Source organism: Rhyacophila brunnea, unplaced genomic scaffold, assembly GCF_057557595.1.
Source record: "Rhyacophila brunnea isolate RB1 unplaced genomic scaffold, BYU_Rbru_1.0 scaffold_12, whole genome shotgun sequence".
Taxonomy (NCBI): Eukaryota; Metazoa; Arthropoda; class Insecta; order Trichoptera; family Rhyacophilidae; genus Rhyacophila; species Rhyacophila brunnea.
In genome coordinates this window covers 3,035,447-3,048,865 of record NW_028232774.1, presented here as the reverse complement: position 1 = coordinate 3,048,865, position 13,419 = coordinate 3,035,447, and the positions used below count along the sequence as shown (strand labels likewise).

The 13,419-nt window shown below is 36.0% G+C and overlaps 1 protein-coding gene across 1 annotated transcript in view; it reads right to left on the bottom strand.

Annotated features, from left to right (window-relative positions):
• Positions 1-3,362: 3,362 nt before the first annotated feature.
• Positions 3,363-13,419, bottom strand: part of LOC147077658 (uncharacterized) — a 207,133-nt gene continuing 197,076 nt past the window's right edge. Inside the window, exons 5-11 of the mRNA XM_085960663.1 lie at positions 12,519-12,643; positions 11,144-11,285; positions 10,631-10,823; positions 9,558-9,592; positions 6,004-6,131; positions 5,144-5,272; positions 3,363-4,610 (exon numbers count right to left, since the gene is read on the bottom strand). Of these exons, the coding sequence (XP_085816789.1) occupies positions 3,495-4,610; positions 5,144-5,272; positions 6,004-6,131; positions 9,558-9,592; positions 10,631-10,823; positions 11,144-11,285; positions 12,519-12,643 (1,868 nt within the window). The 3' untranslated portion in view covers positions 3,363-3,494. The remainder of the gene's footprint in view (positions 4,611-5,143; positions 5,273-6,003; positions 6,132-9,557; positions 9,593-10,630; positions 10,824-11,143; positions 11,286-12,518; positions 12,644-13,419) is intronic.

Sequence of the window (13,419 nt, the reverse complement as noted above, 5' to 3'; positions counted from 1 at the left end):
AAATATCCAAAGCTACCGCCCGCTGGGGGGGTTAGGTTTGACAGCTGAGTTTTGACGTAAAATTGCAAGGGAAAACTGTTCAGTGTAGCCACCAATCTAACGAAGAAATAGTTTTCAGTCAAATCATTGCCATTTGTCAAATGATGTCGAATCATTGCATGTAATTGCTTATAGTGTAAAGACATTGATCATGATGGTCGGTGTGGATCGTTGGATCTGCGCGTCTGCCAATGTAATTAAGCCTTAATACATCCTGTGATTGGTGGTTATGTCTAGCCGTCATAATGGACAGCAGACCTAAGTGCCGGACACAAGAACTGCTATACCAACTAAAAAAACTGTATTTGCATAGAGAGGTAGTGGTCTTGTTCGACTGTGTTCGGTTTTTCACCACAATTATTTGTGTTTTGTGAATAGCAGGTAACACAGAAATAACGTTACCTTCTGGATGTGGTAGTAAAAGTTTTAAATCTTGAGTGTGGAGAAATATGGAATAAACTTAAAGTGTTAAAAAAAATGTTATTTTCAATAGTTGCAGTTGTATCATAACATACATTAAAATCTGTCATGTGAACGAAACTCACATTTAATATTGGTGATATTTTGGGACATTCGGCGCCCTTTGTTTTTCTTATGATATACGGCCAGATTCATATGCCGAACCCGGCTTAAAAACCTTGGTCAGTGGCAACTGGCTATTACATTTCTATATTATTAATCTGTTCTCTGGTAAATAGTGTATGCTCACTAAAAGAAGTTTAATAGATTTGTATATTTTTGCCAAAATTAGTACACATTTGAATTAAAAAATTTTACATTAATTTAAAATTATTTGATTTCTAAACTGTTATCTGTGATTTCAATAAACATTTCGTATAATTCAAAATACCTGTTAACCGGTAAAACACTGTTTTATAATCCAGAATGTTAATGCAATTTTTTTCAATTACGCAAAAACATTGCATGATTCATAGATACATGACACTGTTAAATTAGTCAAAGGGATTTATAAAATAAAAAGGATAAAAAAATATGCAAAAAAAAACAGTAAAAAAAATTTATTCACAAAATAAAATATGCAGGTTTAAAAATGGTTTATTAGTACGTTATTGGGTGGTATATTTTGTCTACCATGCCAAGTTTCGTGTAAAGGTTGGGTTAGAATAGTGTAAATGTAAATTTAATGTAAAATATGTGGTATAGGTACATAAATAAAAATATTTTGTGTAAAAGATTCTTTTTTGTTGTGACATCCTCTTTAGATGAAACTAAAATATATAATGTACAGATTCCAGCCTGTAGAAAAGAAAATTATCAACAATTTTATAAAAAAAAGCACTGCATGTTATTTAGTAAGTATTCGATGTTTTTTTCTGGTGATATGCAAGCATATGCCATATCCCAGCCTTTTTTCAAAATTGCTTATTGTATTAATACTATCGACCGAAGGTATTTGATGAAATTTGAATTTAAATTCTAATGGACTTACAATTCTGTACTATTCCATTTGCAGAACTTAAATCCATTAGAATTGCTTATTGTTTTTAAAAAGTTCAAATATCACCTGTAACGAAATCTATAATTAAAAAAAAAAATGGTTTTGACCCTTCTTTCGACCATGTCCGATCCTAATAGGATCGTAATATGGGCCTCCACAGAGTAGAGGTTTGTAATAACAGATTTTGTTTTTTTACGAGAAATGGATGTCAGCCACTTGTTCAACCTATTAGGTCCATACCGTGCGGCTTAAGTATTGGACTATAACGCCATGGGTTCCAGGTTTTGACCCTACTGTTTAAATAACATGAAATGATTTTTAAGTATTAAGATACATGGCTATTAAAAAATAACAATATGCATAGTTTTTTTTTTATAAAAAAGCACAGGTATATCTACCAGTATAAGTTGTCTGCTGAGTGAAAGCGTCACATGGTAACATTTGACATATAATTCAATACTTTTTATAATGTGATGAGTTTAGTTCTAAATTCAAACACCTGCCTGTTTGCAAAGAAAAATAAAATGGCTGCAAATTATCATCTTATAATGCATGCTGTATAACAAGATTACACGATATTAATAATTTATTAGAAAAAGTAATAATGTAAAATTCGTTATTAATTACAATAAAATATAATATTATAATATAATAATTAATAATTCAGAAATTAGAGATGAAAAATATGGTATTAAAAATGATAATTACATTGTATTATTATAATTATTTTTATCAAAATGGTATTAATTCTTGAAATAGGTATGTAATCAATTCGATTTGTGTGTATTCTTTTAGATAAACATTATTATAATAATTGTTTATGGTAGGTAATTAATAGATTTATAATATTATTTGGTCATCTATAAATAGGGAATAAGAAAAGTTTAAAACAACACGATATTCTTCCTGCAAATGTCAATGTGATTATCATTACTATTCTATAGATATTTTTAAGGTGTCAAATTTATTAATTAGGTAAATAAATTTGTTATAACACATAACCCAAATCAGGATAAATGTTATTACTATTAATTGAGCCCATATCCGGAAAACAAGCGTTATCGTGATAATGCTGTTTTTTGGTAAATCGGTTTAAATTACGCGGCATACACCTATACATGCACTCACCAAATATTACTTTGATATTCTAACAAGAGGTGGCAGTAAACAGTCTAAATTTTCAGGATAATGCTCGTTTTCCGGATATGGGCTCAATAATTAATGTAGAACTAATTTACAATCGTAATAATTAATTTATAATATATCCATAAATGAATACGGTTAACTGATAATGCTTAATCAATAATAAGGTACAAAATCAACTACTTATGTAAAAGTCAATAATTTCGATGAAGCGTAAACAATATCTGGCAATATTATTGTAAAACAGACAATCGATAACTTTAACAAATCAATGTAAAAAGTAATATACTTTAAATATTCAAGCAACGTAATGAAATGTAGCTAGTTAACACAATCACTGCTGACCTGTTAATTAATTTTTAATTACCACATTTTAATATCATGTTAATTATATCTAATGGCCAGGTAACGCAAACGCGCCAGTCGCGGTGCCAGCACTAAATGAGTTAATAATATTTTATATAGCTTTCAAATATGCCATTTAGTTGATAATCTAATAGAAATAATTACACTTCCAATGTTTCTATCAATGACTTCAATATTTATAATAATCCTTTTTCTACTAAAGGTAAAGTATTACTATGAATATTGATGGAAATATTGGCATTGTGTTCTATTATAGCCGGCTGCAGATGATGCATTGATTTATACGAAGCACTTCAGTTTTTAATGCGGGAATTATAACGCAGGTGTATTGTTATAATACAACGCACTATCTATTTGAGTAGGTATCGCCGCAATAAAACCTGACTAGTTTCATACGAATCAATTCAACCGGCATAACATGAAATTAATAATTTGATGATTAAAAAATAACGGATGACTGAATTAAAAATTGAAATTATTTCCAATGTTATCTAGGAGGCACATCCCGTGGCGGAGGGCTGCGGTATTTGGCTCGGATATGCAAGAAAGGCTTTTGCGAAGCATCAGCTGGTGGTGTAGAAAATCCATTTCTACCAATAGTTTTCTCCGTACCGGACGGTGAAAGCGGACTTTTAATCGCTACGGGCGATTTCAAACCATTACTCTTAAAAGTAGGCGATGTTTTAGAAGCCGTTGATATGTTACTATTATCTCTTTTCAGAGTGTTAGTTAATGGTTTTGTTTTTGTGGTAGTGGAAAGCAGGGATAAATTGAGACTCCTTCTACGAGCGGCGGTATCTGGTGTGTAGTTACCAGATGGTAGAGATCGTCTTCCTTCATTAGCAGCACTTCTTACAACCCTCGTATTTGAAGAGTCTCTGGTAGAAAAAGCGCTCAATGGTCTACAACTACTTTCTACAGGTGAAATCATTCTATTATTAATGACGCCTGATGGTTTTACACGACTGCTAGGTAATGATAGATCTAATTTGAAATTCGACGGTGATATTTTCCCATTGGATCTCGCTCCGTAAGGTGAGATATTTCCATTAGTCGGAGACTTTAAACTGCTAGGGGAGGTCTTCCCACTAGACATTGGTGTATCTCGTCCACTAGTAGACGATCGAGATACATTTGACGGTGACTTTGAAACGAGACCGTTTCGCTCTGATTTCTTACGCGTTATTTGTAATGATTTCTTGCTATCAATCGATGATTTTCTGTCATTGATAGTCGAATCAGATTTGATTGAAACGTTAGACATCTTTCTTTCGATAGTGTCTATCTTGTGAGATTCGTGTGTTATTGAAATGCGAGGGGATTTTTTCCCGTCGCCCGAGGACTCCTGAATGGATTCCATGATCTTTGCGGCAAGTTCGGCGGGGGAAATATCACTGTCTTTGGTGTTGGGATGATTTGGATCGGCGGTTGCGTTGTGCGTCGGTGTCGGCTGAATCAGGTTGAGCATGGTGACTTTTTGCACGGCTGCAGAGGATTGTGGTGAAATGACACGAACTTGGCAGGGGTCGTGACGGGTCAGGAAGTGTTCCAGAGTGTCCCAGCCGCCTCCCACTCGCACCATCATGTGACGCCCTTTCAGAAGCTGAAAACATAAACAAACAGCAATGAACCACTTCTTACCATAATTCAAATTAAATACATTCATGATGAAAGTAGTTCCTTTGAAGACTTAGTTTAGTAATCCAGTAATTGGTGAATATTTATGTTTTTAATCTTTTCTTAAAAAAAAAAATAATTGTAATATGTATACTGTTTGATAGTGGCAAAGGGTAGATTGAATTTAAAAAGCTAACAATTCCCATTTGTAATTTGTATTCTTAGTTCAAAGAAAACAAATAAGTATGGCTGATAAAGTTTAGTGTGCACTATTTATGTCGGAACAGCCTACCTCCACCCTTCACTGCTGGAATACAACTTCTATTATTCTGGTTAACAACTAATTATGCTAATAGGATCTTACATCATCCTAATGCCTTCCACTTTGATTCTTAAGTGCACAGAAGTTCCATATAATATTTGGCAGAATTTATTGCATTTTTGTCATAAGTATGCCATCAAATTCATAAATGTCAATTTAGTTACATGTACTATTTTAGGAATATTTGCGATATTTACCCGAATGAAAACATTTCTTCCAGCAATATTGTATCTTCCTTCTCCGACTTTCTTCACCTTCAACAGTTTTGAACATTTTCCCTCGGCGCAATTGCAGTTTCTCTGCATCAATCTGGTAACTATTTGAACCTACAAGAAAATTGACAAAATTATTGGCAAGGGTTGAATCGAAAAGTTTGACTATACCGTCTTATGAAAGTATTGTCACATTTAATAGCATTTCTGGAAATTTTTTTTGTAAGTGGGCGAATTGAATTGAAATATCGCGGCTTATCTTTGCTTTCACTTTTCGATACGAATGACATAGGTGTTTGACATATTTGTGATTGTTCATCTAAGTACAGTAAAAACAAAACAATGATTCGGTTCCTAGATTGTATGCGTACGAATACGTACGAATTCGCGCTCATCGGCTGCCAGGTATTTAGTACAGCTTCCCATCCGTACACACACCATCGACCAACCGAATCATTGTTTTGTTTTTACTGTACAAATATTTTGCTGAATCTAGGGGCCAAAGCACACTGGAAGTGGCGTGTGTAGTGTAGGTGGCGCGAAAGGATCTTTTCGAAAGTCACGCCACCTACGCCATGCACGCCGCTTCCAGTGTGCTTTGGCCCTAACTCCTAAGAGAATACCTACTCAGTTTCTGGTTTCTCATTTTCACTCATCATCATGCCATCATATTATGCTATTTATTAATTATTATATAATATATTATTTCAGCTTTCAAAAGATATTATGATGAATATTCTACAATTGCTATCAATTGTTGAAATACAAAGAGTTCGATATGCTTTGTCTTTATTAGTGCAAACTCATTTTGTATGATCTAGTAGTTACAGCTATAATACTATTACCCTTTTATCGAGTTCGGTGAGAGGCTTAAGCGGGATGCAGTCGGGGTCCTCAGGAGTACCGCGCGACCAGGTCTCATCCGTGTGGACTGATGCCCCGTCGTTCTCAAACAATACTGACGACAGCGATACTGAAATCAAAGTAAATAATAATATTAATAAAATCATTATTATTAATGATTGAATATTGACAAGATTTACGAATGTAGCATTCTTTTATTACAAAATACTTAGTGGGATTTGAACACACATCTTTCACTTGGGTCGGTAGCTTAATTGGTTAATTGCACTCACACGGCGAGTGAAAGATGTTAGAAATTTTTCAGAGACTTCTCATAAAATTAATAAAATTGAGAGAAATTAATTATTGCTAACTGAGTTATCTCCATTTTTTTTTGATAAATCGCAAACCTAATATTACAATGTTCTAAGTGTTCATGCTTGACAAAACAAACTCAAACAATAAAGTAGTATTCTGAGCTGCCTCATTGTTACCTATGTTTTGGCAAAACACTTAGAACCTTGTAGTTCTCCACTCACGAAATCCAGTTCCTAAAACTAACACTTCAGTTAGTGAAATTGAGCTAGAGTTGTCGTGTATGGCTCGGAGACATGGTGCATGATTAAAACCATGGAAAGAGTGTTAGGCTCATTTAAGCGGAGCGTGTTGCATGGTATCTTCAGACTCGTCAATGACACAGTTGGGGTGGAGACGAAGGTACAATTATTTCAATTTCAATTTATTTATTTTTTTAACATATTGCGGACATTAAAAATTATAAGTTTAAGACGTTCACAACATGACATTTAGAAACAAAGATATATAAATATAATGGTATTACATAAAAAAAGAAATAGATCAGTAGATAAATTAGATACCCTATTTTAAGAATTTATAAAACAACATCCACCTAAACTCATTCTCACGTAGGTGGAATATATCAACACCCGAAGCAATTTCGTTGAACATAGTTATCGCCCTCCCAATTGGCATTACCAGTGGCAGGTTGGTTCTGCACCTTGGGAGAATAAACAACTGATGGTATCTATTTCTAAGATAGTTATCAGGGAGACACAGGTCTACACTGCCCAGAATAGCAGAGTTCTCATTTATACCTCGTATAAGTTGAAAAAAATATGTAGCTAAATAAAGATTTCTTCTAAATTGCAGACTGCAGTATGTAAGCATGCCTAAGAGAAAGTCAGTTGGATAAAGCCACGGATAGTATCCATACAACCTCAAGTAAAGAAGTCTCAAGAATTTTTTCTGTACCCTCTCCACCATAAGGCCATACTTCAACTGATGCGGTGCCCAAACAATAGACCCATTCTCAAGTCTGCTTCGAACTAAAGAATTAAATAAAAGTTTTAATACCGTAACATCTGAAAAGACTATGAACTGTACGCTTAGTACGGGGGCCGCCTTAAATGGTTGGGCCATGTAGACAAGATGGACATGTCATGCATGACAAAGAAAAAGAAAAAATATTCGGGAAACCGGAAGGAAAACAATGACCTGGTTGATCTTGTACAAGATGGAGGGATAGTGTCGAGATAGATTTATATAGCTTGACCATCTGAAACTAGGGGAAGCGGCTTTGGACAGACCTGGATGGATTGTAGCGCCAGGAAGAAGGTTTAACTAAGTTTTATGGGCTCTTTTATTTATAGTTTAGTGTCTGATTATCTGATGTACTTGCACAATTGTTCACAGCCTGCATATGCAAAGAGGATGTCCCAGAGGTATGGAAAAATGCCAGCATTGTCATTCTTCACAAAAAAGGTGACAGAGAAGACCTAGCAAATTATCGTCCAATAAGTCTACTCCCTATTCTCTACAAGACGTTCACAAAAATTCTCTCAAACCGTCTGCAAAATGTACTAGACGAGAACCAACCGAGAGAACAAGCCGGATTTAGAGGAGGATACAGCACTATGGACCATATCCAAGTCGTCAGAGAAATCATAGAGCGGTACCAGGAATACAAACTGCCACTATGCATGGGTTTTATAGACTATGAGAAGGCGTTTGATTCGATAAAGAAATGTTCAATACTCGACGCACTCAGAAAACAAGGAATCCCTGGACGCTATATAAATATTTTCAATAATATATACAGTAGCGCAACAGCATCTGTAAATCTCCATAAACCATCGCGCAGATTTCCTATCAGCAAAGGAGTCCGACAAGGTGATACAATCTCACCTAAACTATTTACAGCTACCCTTGAAGACTTATTCAGGCAACTTGACTGGAATGACAAAGGGATCCCCATAAATGGAGAATACCTGAGTCATCTGCGCTTTGCCGATGACATAGTAATTTTCTCGCAAGACTCAGAAGACCTCCAAAGCAGAATGCAGGAACTCGCTGAAGTAAGCAACAAAGTAGGTTTGAAAATAAATGTAACAAAGACGAAAGTCATGTTCAACTGCTTTGCAGGCCAAAAAGAGATCCTCATCAATGGCACTCAGCTCGAACAGGTGAAAAGCTACATCTATCTGGGACAACAAGTATCTATAGATGGATGTATATTTGATGAAATTGTTCGCAGAGTAAAGCTAGGCTGGAGTGCTTTTGGCCGCCTGAATAATGTCTTCAAAAGTGACCTTCCACTGTGCCTAAAGCGCAAAGTGTTCAACCAGTGTGTGCTTCCCGTGATGACATATGCGTGTGAAACATGGACCCTAAGTAAAAGAGAGATCCAGAAACTTAGAGTAGCACAACGTGGTATGGAGAGGTGCATGCTGGGCATAACGCGAAAGGACAAAAAGAGGAATGAGTGGATAAGGAAGCAGACAAGGGTTTGCGATGTAATAGAGTTTATTAAAAGCCTTAAATGGAGATGGGCTGGACACATAGCTCGAAGAAGAGACAATCGTTGGACAAATCTAGTCATCCAGTGGTATCCAAGAAGTACAAAACGTCCACAAGGTAGACCTAGAGGCCGCTGGATCGATGAAATGATAAAGTTCTGCGGAAGTACGTGGCAACGCAATGCACAGGACCGAGAGAAGTGGAAGCAACTTGAAGAGGCCTTCATCCAGCAGTGGATAGATTCAGGCTGATGATGATGATGATCTGATGGTTACTTTTGTAAAATTGGTTTGCAAAAGGAAAATGGGAGATAGATCTAAAACCACTAATTTTAGGAGAGCCAAATGAAGGTTATGGTACAACATTGTATGGGAATCGCTATGTTTTTGTGTGAAATTTATGTATTATGTAGGGAACTTTTCACCTTTATGCTTATACGAATGCATTATGGTTAATTTGGCATATTTAATTTATTGTATTTGAAAAATCGGTTATATTCTCGGACATACTATCATTTCAGTTTAGCACTTCTTATTATAAATTCACCAATACAATATTTATCAAAGATTATATTCTATTTTTGTAGTCATGGGTGATTTTTTGTGAATATTTTGGAATAAAAGTTTATGGAGATATCTGACTTGGTCACTACTATCCTTATTATTAGAAATGTATTGTTTGAACAATAGAATACCATGATTTTGGGAAAAACCAAATAAAAAAAAATGTTTTGACTCACCTTCTGCATCAGTTTGGGCTGCCTTCACATCAGTGCTAAAAATAAAAACAATGATATTAGTTAAAAATGTAAGAGTATAAGATAATATTATGAAAACTATAAACTATAGATATTTAAGTTGACAGATCAGTCTCATTGACAAAAGTACATAAAGTAAACTCCCGATTATCCGTGTGCGGATTATCTGTGCACGGTACGGTTTATACAATGATACAATAGCTCTAAGGCATAAAGCCCACCAAAAAAGCGCTCGACGCGCTTACTACTGAGTAGGCCCCCTCCCACCCGCGCATTACCCTTCACCTATGTAATAAGGGGCTCAAGCAGCACAAAATAATTATTATTATCAGCGTCTCTCATAACAGTCATAACAAAGCAATAAAAATATTATTAAATTTCTCGGGGCTTGTAATTAAAATCGGACACGCAATAAAATTAAACAATGAGTTCTCTGTTATTAAATAATGGCTTCTCGCCCGTCGATCGACGACGCTTCCAGAGCGTGATTTTGCTCACCGCGCTCAATGAATGGACTGCATTGTATTTTCGTTCATACGTATCGCCGAGAAGCCAAAAAACGATGACTCATGGGGCGGGCGCGCATAATGCGTCGTCAAATCTAGTGGGCGCTGGCGTATTTGGTTACGTTGTATTTTCGTTGATTTACGCGCCACTTGTGAAATTTTGCGCGAGAGCCACACTTGCTGCGTTAAGTGGGTTTTACGCCTTAAGAAAATTGGAACTGATATTAGAAAATCATTAAAAGAGTATTAAACATGATAAAATAATTGTCTGCTTTAGAAATGTATAATATTAGGTAGTATTTTAAAAAGAAATAACTATAATTCGGATTATCCATGTTTTCTGTTTATCCGTGCCGCCTCTCCCCACCATTAGCCCGGATAATCGGGAGTCTACTGTAAATCTATGTTTTCTTTTATCATTTAATGCAGGAAGATATGATAAGTATTCTTCTGTGATTTTATTGCCTCATCTACCTCCGGCTAACCGGAAGAGAGAGGCTATAATACATATTATAGTGTACTTAAGGATTTAATAAAATTTATCCGAACCTGTCTTCATGAGAGGTTTCTTGCTTGAACTGCCAAGCGTGTTCACCAGGATTGGCATCAGTGTCACCTTCTTCGAGGGCGATCTCTCGCTCGAGCTGAACAAGACCTGGAGGTTCTAGGCCAAAGCGAGCGGCTGCAATGCGGGCCACCTCCAGCAGGCAGAGGATCACATTCCGAGGCTGACCATGTAGCACTAGAAGAAAAACACTCCAATAAATAAGTTGTCTACATTATTATGAGTTGGCAAAGATACCATGAGGTCAATTCCCAATTTTCATTCAGTATTCTGACCATACGGAAAAGCTCGATTTGATAAAAATTGTTAAACTATAAATCCTACAAAACTGATGATGCTGAAAACTACAAACCAGATAATCAATAATAAACTATTTTTTTTATTCAATGAATAATTCACAATATTTAAGAATGTAATGCATATTCAGATTTTATTTATGCCTTGTGTCTGTGTTATCTTGGCCTCTGCGAGACGAAAATGACAAAATGAATACAAACCTAAGTCATCACTCTCAAAGAGCAAATTCTCGTGGACTCCAAGCTGCCGACAGAATGTGATGAAGTTATCCATGTTGTCCCGAGAGAAGAAACTTCTTCTGGCTGCCCGTTGCCAGCACCTGCCTCGCACATTCGGAACTGTCTGTAACGTAAAAACAAACATCTTAAATTTTTTACTTGTTCCCAACTAAATAATAGTCTAACTTTTAGAAAGTCTGGTGTTATGACTGACAGGTATCTGGGGTGACGTTGGTGATATAATTATATCAAATGGTAGAGCTCTCAGGCACCGAACTACCCCGCAAATAGATACATATGTATCAGAACATAATAATATATATTACTGACATATATGTATTACTTACATATATGGCCCCCACAAGGGCATGACAGTGCTGTAGCCTAGGGGCCCGGGCTCAGGGGGGGCCCGGCGTGGCGGGTCGATCAGATATGTGCGATAAACACACATCACAAATTTGCTCTAATAGTACAAAAAGTCGTTTGCGGCGCTATTTTACGAAATGGATATTAACATTTAAAAAATGAGGTTTTAAGGTGCAATTTGAGTGTTTTTTGATGATACTCTCGAGAATTCGAGAATTTTTTACCAGAAGTAAGTATATAAAAAATGTGAGATTCGGACGTTTCAATTGACGTTAAAAATTAAATCGACCTAGTATAAGGAAAAATAGCCCTTTACTTCGATCCAAAACCCAAAGTCGCGTGTAAATTTTTGGAAGAAAGTGACAATAGTTTGCACGCGGAACTCTGTAAATAAATTTCGAATTCTCTAGAATTAGCTCAAGACACAATATTCCAAATTTGAGTCACAAACAGTAGAGCTACGGCTTCTTAGAGGAATTGAAATGTGAAATGGCATCGAGGAGGATTGAACAATTTGGTAGAATTGTAAAGTTAAATACCCATTTAACAGAATTGGAGAGGGCCTGAACAACGAATTATTGTTAAGGTTATACTTCAGCTGGGGCACGGTCTAAAACGATCGTGACTACGCGACGCGAAGATTGTGCAGAACAAAACATAATTTGTCATAAAAAGTCAACATGCGTCCATTTAATGTTATGTTTATTGTTCTATTACTAATAATAATAATATATTCATTGACATGTTTTCTTTTTCAAGTAAATGGGTAACGTTTTTTAGTCATCTTTACACGATTTAAGAATCAATTCCCCGATCGCCATCACAAAACAAATTGACGTGTTCACAGTTCGACTTTCGCTCTCCGATTGCCAGCCAGTCCGAAATTTCGTCACACCTATAGTTGAAAATTATTTGCCGTTTCACTGAAATACCGTCTTAAGAGAAGAGGTGATACGAAAAAGCTTCGGAATAATTAAAAAGCAAATCATACCCCATGAAAAATTCCTTTGTCAGCTGCCTCCTTCGCTTTGTCTCGTATGACGGTGGCCAGTTGGCAGAGTTCCACCCCATTGTCCAGTACATCCAGGAAATTCTCGCCGCTCAAGTAAGTGATTCCTGAAAGAATATCATTGTAAAATATTTTATCAAAGGTTGATGACAATCATAACGTAGAAAGAAGCAGCGGTGACTTTCTTTGACGCAATCGATTTGTCAGAATATTTAAAAGGGGGCATCGAAACAGTTCAAACCGGTCATTAAATGTTTGTCAAATTATCAAGTAAAATACCGATAAATGTTAAAAAACCAACAGATTTAAAACCACGCGAATGCGAGCCGCCATTTTGTTTTCGGGGCTGCAAATAGAAGAAGAAAATAATGAACTTGTTACGAGTCCAACCACACGTACAGACCTATAAACTTATCTGAATAATGGAATGGGGGAGTCACTGTCGAAAACTACCCAATCAAGACTCGTAAACTGGACAAAATCTGACATTCGAATGACATTTTCAAAATGGCGTCCTTAATTAGTTCGTAGTGCCATTTTTGGCCATTCTACAGATAAGTTTGTAGGCCTGTAGGTATAATCAGTTGATTCGAAAATCGAACTGCCTTTAAAATTCCCAATACAAAATGCGAAGACTCCTTCCACCCGGAGTCAAAATTCTTTGGATTTACCTATTTTATAAAATATCATTGTTTAGATGAGAACGAAACCGTTTCCCTATCCAACGCGGAGGATATAACGAATATTATTCTACAATGTGCAGAAAAAACAGGCGTAAAAAGCTCAGAAGTTACACCTTCCACCAAGCTTTCGAAGGCAACATTGAATCTTATGGAGCAGAGAAGGAAAACCAAGAGCGATAGACAGGCGCAAAACGATATGG